At 43.7% G+C, this 15,928-nt stretch overlaps 1 protein-coding gene across 1 annotated transcript in view; it reads right to left on the reverse strand.

The window, feature by feature from the left end:
• Positions 1 to 12,380: 12,380 nt before the first annotated feature.
• Positions 12,381 to 15,928, reverse strand: part of eif2ak3 (eukaryotic translation initiation factor 2-alpha kinase 3) — a 51,215-nt gene continuing 47,667 nt past the window's right edge. The window contains exon 17 of the mRNA XM_052042396.1: positions 12,381 to 15,545. Coding sequence (XP_051898356.1) covers positions 15,369 to 15,545 — 177 coding nt within the window. The 3' untranslated portion in view covers positions 12,381 to 15,368. The remainder of the gene's footprint in view (positions 15,546 to 15,928) is intronic.

Here is a 15,928-nt window from a genome sequence, read left to right on the forward strand (position 1 = left end):
CTAAGAGAAAGAGGTGGAACCAGAGAACATCTTCTACTTAAAACTTCAATGAAGTTAAATAAAACGAGGGAAACAGTGAAGTAAAATGCCAGAGATAAGCAGGTCTTCTGACAGAGCACGTCTTCAGCTTACCAATTGCAGAGATGAATCAGAGAAATTTGCAGCACAGCAGGAATCTCTGTCGACTGAAAAAGCAGCCATTCAGACTAATCCCAGTTTCCAGCTCTTAGTTTGCAGTTGTCAGTGCATAGCCCTGTGGGCTACAGCACATCATATGCTGCTCAAAGGTTCTTACAAATTTCTATAGACGTACGGTGGGGAGCATTCTGACTGGTTGCATCACAGCCTGGTATTGAGACTCCGGTACACAGGATCGCAAGAGGCTGCAGAGGGTTGTAGACTCAGCCAGCTCCATCACGGGCACAACCTCCCCACCGTCTAGGACATCTTCAAGAGGTGGTGCCTCAAGAAGGTGGCATCCATCATTAAGGACCCTCACCATCCGCAACATGCCCTCTTCTCATTACTACCATCAGGTAGAGGAGCCAGAAGACCCAAACTCAACGATTCAGGAACAGCTTCTCCCCCTCCAACATCAGATTTCTGAACAGTCCATGAACCCATGAACACCACCTCATTATTCCTTTTCTCTTGCACTATTTATTTTTGTAATTTATAGATTTTATGTCTTTGCACTGTACCGCTGCCACAAAACAACAAATTTCACATCATATGTCAGTGATAATAAATCTGATTCTGATTCTAATCCAGGGACTTCTCGAATGTGATGAAGACTTCTCATTGTCTCAACCTTTCAGGCAATGAGTTTCGGACCCCCACCAAACTTTAGACAACAAGACTTTTCCTCAGCAACCCCCAACCACAAATCCATGCTTCCTTATTGCTAAGAGAGATTAGCTTATTTGATCGAGATCTCATAATGCACCTCGGTTACATTTAGTTTCAAGAATCACAGTAAGGTTACAAATGTGGAATTTGGTACTTTGAGTCTGTGCCAGCTTTATGAATGAGGAATCTGCCTGTTCCTGCTCGACTAGCCTCTCCCAATAGTCCTGTCAATTCTCCCTCACTTCAGGAACTTACAGTATCTGACTCCCCTGGCAATTCATCTTTAAACTCTCACTGGGTAAAAGGAATTTTTTCCACACATTGGTTTTGTTTTTTCACTGATCACCTTTGCTCTATGTAGGATTGTCACCTTGTCACCTTGTTGTGGTGGAGAAGCTTGTGTGGTCCTGAGATCCCGAGAGCGATGCCGTCTGGAGCTATGCTCCTGGTAGGGTCACCCATGGCAGTAAGGTCGAAGGTGAGGTCCCTGACAAAGAACAATCCAACCAAGACCTCAATGGTGGAACAGGCGAATGAAGTTATTTCGAACTCAACGGCTGTGAAGGCGGATGAAGGCTGCAACAAATCCATCAGCTCCAATCGTCATGGTTTCCATGCCATTGGAATCAGTTGGTTGATTTGTGAAGTATCGTGTGCTTTTTGTAGTGCAACATCAAGTACACGCTAAACAGATACACGCACAGGCGTCTTCACTCTGTGGGCTTGAGAACCCATAAATAGATCAATGGAACGAAGACCATCATCCTCGACCTCGAAGGATAGCCATGACGATGACTCACAGAGTCACAGAGTTATACAGGACAGAAACAGGACCTTTGGCCTAAATCATCCATTAATGAACGAAGACCAAATTAGTGTCATTTGTCCGTGTTTGGCCCACATCCCTATAAACCTTTCCTATCCATGTACGTGATTCTTGACTACTCTGCCAATGGCAACAATCTCTCTCCATCTACTCTATCAAGGTCCTTCACCATTTTTAATACCTTTATCATATTCCTTCATACTCTCCTCTGTTCCAAGGAGAACAACCCCAGCTTCTTCAGTCTATCCACCATAACCAAGGTCCCTGGTTATCTCTGGAATCATTTTAGCAAATTTCTTCGTTACCCTTCCTGCGGCCTTCAGAGACTTATGGAGTCATAATACAGCACAGAAACAGGCACTTTGGCCCAACTCGTCTATGCCAACCAAAATGCCCATCTAAGCTAGTCCTACTTAAGGGCATGCATTTAAGGTGAGGGAGGTAGGTTCATAACAGACGTGAGGGGTACGTTTTTTACTGAGAGAATGGCGGGTGTTTGGAACGCGTTGCCTGATAGGGTGGTGGAGGCAAATTCATTGGGGGCTTTTAAGAGAGGCTTGGATGAGCACACGAATGAGAGGAAAATAGAGGAATATGGGCATTCTGTAGGTGGGAGGGAATAGCTAAGTTGGCACAACATTGTGTTCTGTACTATTTATGTTATAGAAACATAGAAAAACTACAGCACAATTCAGGCCCTTCGGCCCACAAAGCTGTGCCAAACATGTCCCTACTCTAGAAATTACTAGGCTTACCCATAGCCCTCTATTTTTCTCAGCTCCATGTACCTATCTAACAGTGTCTTAAAAGACCCTATCGTATCCACCTCCACTACCATTGCCGGCAGCACATTCCACGCACTCACCACTCTCTGAGTAAAAAACTTACCCCTGACATCTCCTCTATACCAACTCCCCAGCACCTTAAACCTATGTCCTCTTGTGGCCACCATCTCAGCCCTGGGGAAAAGCCTCTGACTATCTACCTGATCAATACCTCTCATCATCTTATATACCTCTGTCAGGTCCCCTCTCATCCTCCGTCGCTCCAAGGAGAAAAGGCCGAGTTCCCTCAACCTACTTTCATAAGGCATGCTCCGCATTCCAGGCAGCATCCTAGTAAATCTCCTCTGCACCCTTTCTATGGCTTCCGCATCCTTCCTGTAGTGAGGTGACCAGAAATGAGCACAGTACTCCAAGTGGGGTCTGAGCAGGGACCTATATAGCTGCAACAATACCTCTCAGCTCCTAAATTCAATTCCCTGATTGAAGGACAATACACCATATGCCTTCTTAACCACAAAGTCAACCTGCGCAGCCGCTTTGAGTGTCCTATGGACTCGGACCTCAAGATCCCTCTGATCCTCCACACTGCCAAGAGTCCTACCATTAAGACTATATTCTGCCATCATATTTGACCTACCAAAATGAACCACTTCACACTTATCTGGGTTGAACTGCATCTGCCACTTCTCAGCCCAACTTTGCATCCTATCTATGTCCCTCTGTAACCTCTGACAGCCCTCCAAACTATCCACAACATCCCCAACCTTCGTGTCATCCACAAACTTCCTAACCCACCCCTCCACTTCCTCATCCAGGTCCTTTATAAAAATCACAAAGAGCAAGGGTCCCAGTACAGATCCCTGAGGTACACCACTGGTCACCGACCTCCATGCAGAATACGACCCTTCAACAACCACTTTTTGCCTTCTGTGGGCCAGCCAGTTCTGAATCCACACTGCAATGCCCCCTTGGATCCCATGCCTCCTTACTTTCTCAATAAGCCTTGCATGGGGTACCTTATCAAACACTTCGCTGAAATCCACATACACTACATCTACTACTCTCCCTTCATCGATGTGTTTAGTCACATCCTCAAAAAATTCAATTCAGGCTCGTCAGGCAGGACCTGCCCTTGACAAAGCCATGCTGACTATTTCTAATCATATTATACCTCTCCAAATGTTCATAAATCCTGCCTGTCAGGATCTTTTCCATTAGCTTACTAACCACTGAGGTGAGACTCACAGGTCTATAATTTCCTGGGCTATCCCTACTCCCTTTCTTGAATAAGGGAACAACATCCGCAAACCTCCAATCTTCCGGAACCTCTCCCGTCTCCATCGACGATGCAAAGATCATCGTCAGAGGCTCCGCAATCTCTTCCCTTGTCTCCCACAGCAGCCTGGGGCACATCTCATCTGGTCCCGGCGACTTATCCAACTTGATGCTTTCCAAAGTTTTCAGCACCTCCTCTTTCCTAATATCTACATGCTCAAGCTTTTCAGCCCGCTGCAATTCCTTACTACAATCCCCCAGATCTTTTTCCGTGGTGAATACTGACGTAAAGTATTCATTAAGTACCTCCGCTATTTCTCCGGATCCATACACACTTTCCCACTACTGCACTTGATAGGCCCTATTCTTTCGCATCTTATCTTCTTGCTCTTCACATAGATGTAGAATGCCTTGGGGATTCAAGAATGCCTATGTATTTGCCCACGTTTGGCCCACATCCCTCTAAATTTTCCTAGCCATGTACGTGTCCAACTGTCTTTTAAATGTTGTTATTGTACCTGCCTCAACCACTTCCTCTGGCAGCTCGTTCCATATACCCACCACCCTCTGTGTGAAGAAGTTGCCCCTCAGGTCCCTTTTAAATCTTTCCCTTCTCACCTTAAACCTATCCCGTCTAGTCTTTGATTCCCTTTCCTTGGGAAAAAGACTGTGTGTATATCTATGCCCCTCATGATTTTATACACCTCTATGTCACCCCTCAGTCTACTAAACTCCATTGAATAAAGTCCTAGCCTGCCCAACTTCTCCCTAAGTCCTGGCAACATTAACTCCTTTACGCTCTTTCCAGCTTAATGACATCTTTCCTATAAGAGGGTAACCAAAACTGTACACAGTATTTCAAATGCAGCCTCAACAATATCCTATACAACTGCAACATAACATCCTAACTCCTATACGCAACACCCTGATTGAAGGCCAGTGTGCCAAACGCCTTCTTTACCCAATCTACCTGCGACGCCACTTTCAGAGGACCATGTCCTTGTACTCCTAGGTCCTTATGTTCTACAACACTCCCCAGGGCCCTACCGTTCACTGTGGAACTCCTACCCTGCCTTAGAACACAGAACATAAAATGTCTCCAATCCACAGGTTAACTGCTGTGCCTGCTAACATTATAACCCTTTGCCTTGTATTTAATACTTTCTAATTTATAGTCATACAGAACAGAAACAGGCCCTTCTGCCCGACTGGTCCATGCCGACCAAGACATCCATCCAAGCTTGTCCTAACTGCCAGCGTTTGGCCCATAATTTTCCAAACCTTTCTTATCTATGTAAATGTTCAATTGTCACTTTAAAAATTATTATTGTACCAATTGCCTGGCAGCTCATTCCACATTCGTGTCACCTTGTGTAAAATAAGTTGCCCCTCAAGTTCCTATTAAATCTTTCCCCTCTCTTGATTTGCCTTTACATCTCACTGAAAGTGTAGAGCCCAGAAAGGGACTCCAGATGTGGATGAACCAGTGGTTTGCAAAGTTCATTATGATTTCCTTGCTCTACTCGATAAAGAAAGTCCTGGATCGGATCTGCTTTTCAACCACTGTCACTTTCAAAGATCATTGCAGATATGACCCAGACCTCACTCTGCCCCCCTGTATGGCCTCCCCTCATTCTTCTTCAATGTAACACTTCACATTTGTCTGTGGTAAGTTTCACTTGCTATGAATCTGCCTGGTAGTGTAGCAGTTAGCGTAACGCTATTACAGCACCAGCAACCTGGGTTCAATTCCCGCCACTGTCTGTAAGGAGTTTGTACGTTCTCCCCCTGTCTGTGTGGGTTTCCTCCAGGTGCTCTGGTTTCCTCCCACATTCCAAAGACGTACAGGTTAAGAAGTTGTGGGCATGCTATGTTAGCGCCGGAAGCGTGGCGACACTTGCGGACTGCCCCCAGAACACTCTACGCAAAAGATGCATTTCACTGTGTGTTTCGATGTACATGTGACTAATAAATAAATATCTTATCTTAGCTTCCAAAGAAAACAATCCTACACACGCCATGCTTTCTTCATAACAAAGCTTCACCTTGACTGCTGTGTCCTCAAATCTCCCAGGACCCAAAGCAAGCTGGGAGAATCCCTCATCTTCTGTCTGGGTCCGTTTTAGACTTCCAGACTCAACATTGCATTCAACTTCAGGTAACTCACTTTCTCTGACAGATCAGCACTGGCCACTTCTGCTACAGGTCATCCATTCACGTAGACGCACAGCCAAGAAAGTGCACCCAGCGTCTCTACTTTCTCACCCATTGACCCTCACCTATTTTTAAAGATGCACCCCAGAAAGCATCCTATTCAGATGCACCAGGGTTTGGTACGACAACTGCTCTGCCTGTGACTGCAAGAAACTGCAGAGAGTTGTGGACACAGCTCAGCACATCACAGAAACCAGCCTCCCCTCCAAGGGCTATACCTCTTGCTGCCTCAGTAAAGCAGCCAACATAATCAATGACCTCACCCACCCTAGACATTCTCTCTTCTCCCCCCTTCCCATTGGGCAGAAGATACAAAAGCCTGAAATCATGTACCACCAGGCTCAAGGACAGCTTCTATCCCGCTGTTGGAAGACTATTGAATGGACTTCCTGTATGAAAAGATGGACTTTGACCTCACAAACTGCCTCTTCATGGCCTTGCACCTTATTGTCTGCCTGCAGTGCATTTCCTCTGTAACTGTAACACTTTATTCTGCATTCTGTTATTGCTTATCCCTCATAATACCATGAAAGAATCTGTATGGATGGCATGCAAAACAAGTTTTTCACTGTATCAGGCATGGTAGTGTAGCAGTTAGCGTAACGCTATTATGCCTGGGTTCAATTCCGGCCGCTGTCTGTAAGGAGTTTGTATGTTCTCCATGTGTCTGTGTGGGTTTCCTCTGGGTGCTCCGGTTTCCTCTCACATTCCAAAGACGGAAGTTGTGGGCATGGAAGTGACAGTATGGCACCAGAAGCATGACGACACTTGCAGGCTGCCCCCAGAACACTCTACGCAAAAGATGCATTTCACTGTGTGTTTCGATGTACATGTGAATTATAAAAGAAATCTTAGCTTACCTCAGTACATTGACAATAATAAACCAATTTACCATCCAAGATTTCGGCTTAATTGTTCTCTTTCCAGTTGTACAGCCTGGCATGCTGGGCCTGTCCCACAGCCTTGCTGTCAGCAGCACATAATTCAGAGAAAGATAATGACCCCATCAATCCATTTAACGTGGCCTCACCCCATGAGAGGTATTTCCTTTGTTCTATCCTATCCACTTCTTTTAGTTAAAACTACTTTTTAAAATCTCTACTCTCCAATGAATAATTTTATTTTAATGATAAATTCATTGCATCCATGCTCCTGGTGTGGCCTCCTTTACATTGGTAAGATCTGACACAGATTGGGGAGTCGCTTGGATGAGTACCTTTGCTCCGTCCGCATACCAGCCATTTTAATTCCACTTCCCATTCCCACATCAACATGCCTGTCCATCAGTCTCCTCCACTGGCGAGTTGAGACTAGACACAGATCAGAAGAACACTTCAGCCCGTTGTCAGCTTCTGACACCATTCCCACTCTCCCCCCTCGCCTGGATCCACCTATCAACTGCCAGCTCTTGCTCTACCCCCTCGCCCCCACCTTTTTATACTGGCTATCTCCCCTCTTTCTCTCCAGTCCAGATGAAGGGTCTCGACCTGAAACGTCGACTGTCCATTTCCCTCCCTAGGTGCTGCCTGACCCGCTGAGTTCCTCCAACGCCTTTGTGTGTTGCTCCAGATTTCCAGCATCTGCAGTGTCTCGTGTCTTTTTTAATCTCTCTTGCAGGATCAAAAGCAAAAAAAAGTTATATAAATACTTAGCAGGTCAAGAAACATCTGTGGAGAGAGAAACAGAATTAACAGTTTAGATGAATGACCGAATGATAGATCTTTAACCTGAAGCATTAACCCTGTTTTTCTCTTGACAGATGCTGCCTGACCTGCTGAGTATTTCATGTGTTTTCTGTTTTTATTTGGATTCTAACCACCCCTGTCTAACAATCACTTAAATGCTGCCAGGCACTTAAATATTTTTAACAATAACATAAAATAAATGTTAATAATTTTTAATGAATGAAGACATTAGACTTAAAGCTTGCCTGCTGTACCTTACCAGATGCAGAAAGCAATCCCTCAGAATTGAGGTTGACTTAATTCCACTCTGAAGTGAATGAGGAACCACCAAATTCTTCCACGAATCAGGCAGGAGATGCATGGCAGGATGCATGAGTTTGTGAGGTGCTGTGCTCTTTCTGTCACTCACCCTGGGGTTCTGCACGCTCCCTAGGTTGGGGTGTTGATCCTCAAACGTTCCTTTCCTCCATTGGCCAGAGGCTTTGATTGCTCAACACACACCAAATGCTGGAGGAACTCAGCAGGTCGGGCTGTGATCGTTCACTGACAGTGATGGTGAAGTCTGTCGTCAGTGTCCGCCTTTACTGAGGGTTTGCTCTTGAGAAATGGTGATCGGTCCACGTCTTCCAGTGAACATTTATTGCTGGTGGAGGGAACAGTGGAAGGCCAGTGTTGTACTACGAGGGTCAGTTTGGTAATTGGTTTATTAGTCAAAGCTGAAAGTCAAAGTTGGGTTTATTGTCGTATGCACGTATGTGTCTGCACAGGTGCAATGTAAAACTTACTTGCAGCAGTATTACAGGCACATAGCATTAGATAAGCATTCACAAGAAAAATGTAAATTATACAAAAAATATACAAGAAAGAACACTATTAGAACAAAAAAAAAGCAAAGTCCATTGTAGACACAAGAGAGACTGCAGATGCTGGAAATCTAGAGCAGCACACACAAAATGCTGGAGGAACTCAGCAGATCAGACAGCATCTATGGAGGGAAATGACCAATCGTTATTTTGGGCCGAGACCCTTCATCAGGACCTGTAGTCCGTTGTAGAGCAAAGTGATGATAGTGTTGCTATAGTGAGGTAGTGATTAGGGTTGTGCAGGTTGGTTCAAGACCAAATGGTCGAATGGAAGTAGCTGTTCTTGAACCTGGTGGTGTGGGACTTCAGGCTTCTGTACCTGCTGCCTGATGGTAGCAGCGTGAAGATGGCATGGCCTGGATGGTGGGGATCTTTGATGATGGACGTTGCCTTCTTATGGCAGCACCTTATGTAAATACCACAGATGGTGGGGAGGGATGTGCCCGTGACGTATTGGGCAGAGTCCACTACTCTCTGCAGTTCCTGCCTTCCTGCGCATTCGAAATGCTGTACCAGACCATGATGCGGCATTATCACATGTACTGAAATACAGTGAAAAGCTTTTACTTGCGTGCCATTCATACAGATCATTCCAAGCATAAGTGCATGGAGATAGTAAAAAGGGAAAAGCAACAAATGAATGCAGAATATAATGTTATAGTTACAGAGAAAGCACAGTGCAGGGAGACAAATAAGGTGCAAGGCCATGATGAGGTAGGTTGAGAGTTCATCTTTATTGTATAAGAGGTCTACTCTAGAGTCTTATAACAGCAGGATAGAAACTGTTCTTGAGCCTGGCGGTGCGTGTTTCAAGCTTTTTTTTTTATCTTCTTCCCAATGGAAAGGGGGGGAAAGGAGAACAACCGGGGAGGGAGAGGTCTTCGATTATGTTGGCTGTTTTCCCAAGGCAGGGGCCTCTGCCTTGTGAATGTTGAGTGCAAGCCCATCCTCATATTTCCTTCAGTGAATGAGTCCATGATGGCTTGGAACTCAAGCTTCAACCATGCACATACACAATCTTCACCTGCATACTACAGCTTTACCACCAAAATTAGATAATTTATAGATGCTATAAATTGAATAATTTCCATTCATCTTATGGATTAGCTCCACTCCAGTGGGAACTTACTGGAGGAGGGGTGCACAATCATAAGAACTAAGATTTTAAAATAAGTGTAGGGGTAATGCTACCTTCTTGCATTACATTAAAGACGCTAGTCTTTATTGAAATTGACTCTGTTGTGAACCTACTAGTTAGGTTCATGTTTATATGTCATGAACTAAGATGAAGACAAACTTCTGTTAACAGCTAAATTTGATGGAAGTGTTCACAGTCCCTCTTCAGTCAAAGGCATTGAAGTCAACAATGTCATGAAAAGTGCAGAAACTATTCAGATCTGGGCCATACCCCCGCCCAGTGGCCAGTGCATGCAATTACAATTGTTCTGAAACAGCAAATTTTCACATTACAAACGAACATAAAACTACAATCGAAAGATTCCAACACAAGGCCTGTTTAATAGACTGAGAAGTGTGTGGATGGAAGGTTTTTAAATAATATCAAGAAATTAGCAATAGTGAACTGATCATCCACTGTTAAAATTCTGCCTGGCCACACTTGTACAGTGCAGGCCTGCATTTAGCCGAAGTACATTTGCAACAAGATATTTAGATATTTATTAGTGACATGTACATTGGGACACAGGGAAATGCATCTAGACAGGTGCCTATACACTGCCCCCTTTCCTGAAGTCAATGACCAGCTCTTTTGTTTTGCAAACTTGAAGGAAAGGTTGTTGGTATTGGTTTATTGTCACTTGTAGCAAGGTACAGTGAAAAACTCGTCTTGCAAACAGATCATACAGGTCAATTCATTACACAGTGCAGTTACATTGAGTCAGTACAGAGTCCATTGATGTAGTGCAGTTAAGAACAATAACAGTACAGAGTAAAGTGTCACAGCTACAGAGAAAGTGCAGTGCAATAAGGTGCAAGGTCACAACAAGGTAGATCGTGAGGTCAGAGTCCATCTCATCATATAAGGGGACCATTCAATAGTCTTTGTCATGACATCATGTCACCAAGCTCTCTATTTCCTTGCTGTACGGCAACTCATTATTATTTGAGATACAGCCCACTACGGTGGTATCATCCGCAAACTTGTAGATGGAGTTAGAGTAGAATCTGGCCAATAGTCGTGAGTGTATAGGGAGTAGAAGGCTAAGGACACACAGGAAAATAGAAAATGAAACAAACAAGAAAGACAAAACCAGTTTATAACAGTTTTTATATTTATTATAGAAGGCACTAGCTTCCACGTCCTGCTCCATGGCAAATATTGTGTTCATTTAGCCCATCTTCCAGGGTTCCATACATAGATTACCACACTGATCCTCAAAGGGACCTATTCTCTCCCTTGTTACTCTTTTGCTCTTAATATATTTGGACTCAGAGTAATACAGCATGGAAACAGCCCCTTTGGTCCAACTCATCCATGCCAACAATGCTGTCCAAGCTAATCCCATTTGCCCATTCCCCTCTTAAACTCCTTCTATCCATGTATTTACCTAAATGTTTTTTACTTTGTACCTTAAATTCTACCATAGAATCTTTCAAGATTCTCAAAATTTCTCCGTAGCTGTGACACTTTGTACTGTTACTGTTTTTACCTGTACTACATCAATGCACTCTGTACTAACTCAATGTAACTGCACTGTGTAAATGAATTGACCTGTACAATCGGTTTGTAAGACAGGCTTTTCACTGTACCTCGGTACAAGTGACAATAATAAACCAATACTTTACCTTATCTGACGAGGATAGCAAATGTCGCATTTTTACCCTCCTAATGTCCTTCTTAAGTGTACTTCTACATCCCTTAAACTCTAAGGGATTCACTTGATCCCAGCTGCCTATATTTGACATACACTTTTTTCCCCACAAGACCATAAGACATAGGATCAGAATTAGACCATTCGGCCCATCAAGTCTACTCCATCATTCAATCATGGCTGATTTATTTTTCCCTCAACCCCATTCTCCTGCCTTGTCCCTGTAACCTTTGACACCCTTACTAATCAAGAACCTGTCAACCTCTGCTTTAAATATACCCAATGACTGGCCTCCAGATTCACCACCCTTTGGCTAAAGAAATTCCTCCTCATCTCTGTTCTAAAGGGATGTCCTTTGCTGACCAGAGCGTCAATACCCCTCTTCAACCAGGGTTCCCCAATCCTACCAGCCTTGTCCTTCACTCTAACAGGAACATGCTGGCCCTGAACTCCTCCTACCTCACCTTTAATAGCCTCATCCGAAATTCTAGATTCTAGAATTGTTCCTGCAGACTGGAGGGTACCAAATGTGATCCCACCGTTTAAGAAGGGAGACAACAGGGAACTACCCACTGTTCCAACCCCAGTTCTGACAAAGGGTCTCTGACGTGGAATGCTAATTCTATTTCTCTTTCCACAGATGCTCCCTCGCTTGCTGAATGTTTCCAGCATTTTCTTTCATGTCGGATTTCTCGCATCTGCTAGTTTTTGATTTCTTTTCCCCCCCACTACTGTTCGACTGACATCAGTGGGAGGGGAAAATGCTTGGAATCATGTCGGAGTCACACAGCATTGAGCAAAATAAATAAGCTGCTGCAAGAACTGAGCAGGTCAAGCAGCACCTGTGGAGGCAAAGGGAAGGTCAACACACCAGGTCAAGACACTGCATGAGGTCAGCCTCCACAGATGCTGCTTGACCTGCTGAGTTCTTCCAGCAGTTTATATTTTACTCCAGATTCCAGCATCTGCAGTCTCATATGTCTTCACACAGCACGGGAAACAGGCCTTTCAACCCACAAAGTCCGCACCAACCTTTGAACACCCATTTGCACCAATCCCAATTTACTCTCCCCACATTCCCATCAATTCTCCCCCAAATTCCTCCACTCACCTATGCGCTAGGGGCAATTTACAGTGGTTAATTAACCTAGCAACCCATGCCTTTGGGATGTGGAGGGAAACCGGAGCATCCTGGGGGGAAATCCACAGAGTCACGGAGAACATGCCAACTCCATAGAGGTGGCACCAGCGGTTAAGATTGAACCTGGCATGCTGAGGGGCACAGTTTTAAACCCTGACTTTCTGAATCAGGGGTGCAATAAAGCCACACTGACGCTCCAGATTGGAGCAATTAATGAACACAGAACTGAGGATCTGTGGTGCTCTGTAAATGGGTTCTAAATTTAGGCATATGGTATACTGTATATATTATTAAATTCATCCATCAATTTGTCTTTCGCCCCCAGATTCAATAACTGCAAAAGAAAAATAATAGGCATAATTCAAGAGTTTATTGAATCTTCGACTTGTAGGAAGTCACAATGTTGCAATGCACCAATTATTGCAAGGAATTCATTCCCACTGCCACCAACCCAAATGGATTGATAAACAATTACAGTTTTTACACTGTACAAGCCAAAAAAAATCTAAAACCCTCTGCAGTCGCATCTAGAAGTTTTCCTTCAGAATACAATTTTAATATAAAATTACTGCACAATTATGGATGAATTCTGTACATAATTACATTGCTTAACTAATTCTTTTTGATCCAAGACAAAAATACTTCTAAGTAGCAGAAGCTTAATGTGTACGCACTGACAGAATGGGGCAAGACTCCCATACAAAGGATTTAGCACAGTTATCCAATAATTAACGCCATCCTCAGGGTAACCAATTCTAAAACTGAGGACCATGCAATCAGTACTGATAGAAGATACTGGCACTGATTTCCTTTTTTTTAAAAAAAAGATAAAATCTCTAATAAATGCATTCATTTTATTCCTAGTTTACAACAGGTCACCAGCCATCTTTAAAAAGGTGATTTAGGGGAAGTAAGGGAGAGAGAAGGATCATTTATAAAGCTCCTGTTCACTCGTCAGTCTGTCACAAGACGACTAATAAATTTCAGAAAGCCTCCTCAGAACATCTCAGTTCTCCACTCCCACTAGGAGGTGTTTGATGCCAACTCAGAAGGGGAGGTGGTCCTCTACACTCACGAGGACAAAATTAACATCACAACACAAATTTCACAAGTAAAAGTGCATTTAAAGGTTTCAGTGACCTAGATATGAAGTTGCTTTGCGCCATTAAAATGATGAACTGGGTGTAATGTCAAATGTGATGTACCCAAGAATAAGACTACAGATGATGCAAGACTGCACATCAGTAGCTAGCAATGTATACAACACAAGGCATCCAGATTTGCATAGAGAGAGCTCTGTGCAGTAGTTTCCTCACTTAATGCCACTGTTTATCCCCACATGGTATGAATGGTCCGATAAGTTAAGAATGACAAGAAATTCTCCAGCTGTTGGTGGTAACAATCCTCTAGAACAGATCCTTGACCACTCCTGCTCTCTAATGCAAGCTTAAATCTAGGAAAATTCACGACTGGTATGATCTTAAAAGCAAGGTCAATGCAAAGGCTAGAGCTTTGCCAAAGCAAATCAGGCAACCAGAGGTCAGGAGCTGTAGCAAAATACAAATGCAAAGCAAGTTAATCTCAGCCCTCAAATCAACATCAATATTTATGCAAGGCAGCCGCACAAATGGTTCTGATCAGGGCAAGAAATTACGGAAAAGTACACTGGCAGCACAAAATTAAAATGCAATACTGGCAATCAAGAGCAGAAAACACTGAAAATCTGCAGGTCAGATCACAAAGCAAACACAGTGAGCAGCATATACAGTACAACAGAGATATTACAGCTCTCTGCATGGGTCCTTTTGAATACTTCTTTTGTCTGCAAGTCAGATCCCGAAGTCTGCAGCTTAACACATTAACTCTTTCCATACACATTCTAAGCACAGGTCTTGGCCACCACTCTTCAAGATGATTCACAAACCAATACTTTTTAATTCAAACCATTATAGAACAATTTGACAATTTTACCCATTTGTCATTGGTCAAAAATCATATGGATTTGTTCAACAAAACCTGAAAAATGGCCAATTAATGAAGTAACAAATATTACATGTAAAGATATATATTCTACATCATTAAGAATGCAAAAGTTTTCTTTTCACTGTGAAACTTGCACAGCAAGACAAACATTATTTCAAAATGCTTCAGATTGTCTAGTTTAAATGAAATCCAGTTAACATTCTGCCTCATCTATACCATTAGTTGCACCTTTACATCAATGCAGGCATTCTAACTCTAAGCTTTGTTAAAGCCAGGGAACAAACAGCAAGCAGACAGATGGGGCAAGCTGCACTTCAAATCTTGAATGGCAGTTTTGTTTCTCTCTCTCTCTCTCTCTCCACGGATGCTGCCTGACCTGCTAAGTATTTCTTGCACATTCCGTTTTAGCTCAGATGGCAGGCTTGCTTCAGCTTCCTGGAGTCCGGGTTTTGGATGATTGCGCTCCGAGACAAGAACGAGATGAAGGAGTGGGAAATGCAATTGCAGGGTCTGCTGGCTCAGCAATGGAGAGCTCTTCAAGTGAGAGGAAGTTTCAGTTTTCATTTTCCTTCAAAGTGCACACACCTGCTCTGATACACACCTGCACGTATGAAAGGGAGCCAGTGGAATCAGTGATGAATTAAGCAGAGCCTGTGCAGACGCAGTGCATTCAAGACAAACCAAGTCTCTGATTCATATAGTCTTACCCATACACTTCAGATCCTCTCTTTTTAAGAAACACCAAGTTTCAGTGTGAATGCATTGCAGCCCACCAGTTGACCCTTAAAGCTTTGGCAACTTGAGTCACAAAACGTGTTTTCATACACATTAGCAGGTACGGGCTGCTTACGGCTGAATGAAATGGAAGGTACCAGGGATCAAGAACCTGCAAGTCAGCCAGGCTGACGTCCCGCTGCTAGGATACTGATCCCCTCAAAGCCTTGCCTCCACTGGAACTCAGTGTCCGTGATCTCTGTCTCAGCAGCTGCTTTTCTGGAATGTCGAAGCCTTCGAAGAGAGAGTTGTTGATGATGTCCACAGCCTCTGGACGCTCCCCGGGTTCAGGAGAAAGCATTTTCTGCACCATTTCATGCTGTGCCAGAGGTTTATAAAAATTCAAAGTTAATTTCCACAGAGGATTGTTAAATTCTCCTGACTTCTGTCATGTTTTATATTTGCTTTATAGAATTGTTAGTCAGGGCTCAAAGTAGCATGACTGATACTGAGCACTAGGCTTCAGGATGTTGCAAAGGTGATTTACATAAGATTGCACTGGAGACAAGGGACTCCTTATGTATCTAGTGAGTGAAGTTCACTTTTGAGGATAACTAATAGTGTAACCTGTGTTATTCTCCAGGGGGAGAGATGTAATGGAGAAGATATGGTTTGTGATGGAAAACATCTTTGTTCAGTACTGGATGGCAGACAAGCAGTAAGATGAGTCAGAGCGCACCAGAGGAAGAGAGGTGGTGAGGT

The sequence above is a fragment of the Pristis pectinata genome, chromosome 2 (assembly GCF_009764475.1).
Source record: "Pristis pectinata isolate sPriPec2 chromosome 2, sPriPec2.1.pri, whole genome shotgun sequence".
NCBI classification, from domain to species: domain Eukaryota; kingdom Metazoa; phylum Chordata; class Chondrichthyes; order Rhinopristiformes; family Pristidae; genus Pristis; species Pristis pectinata.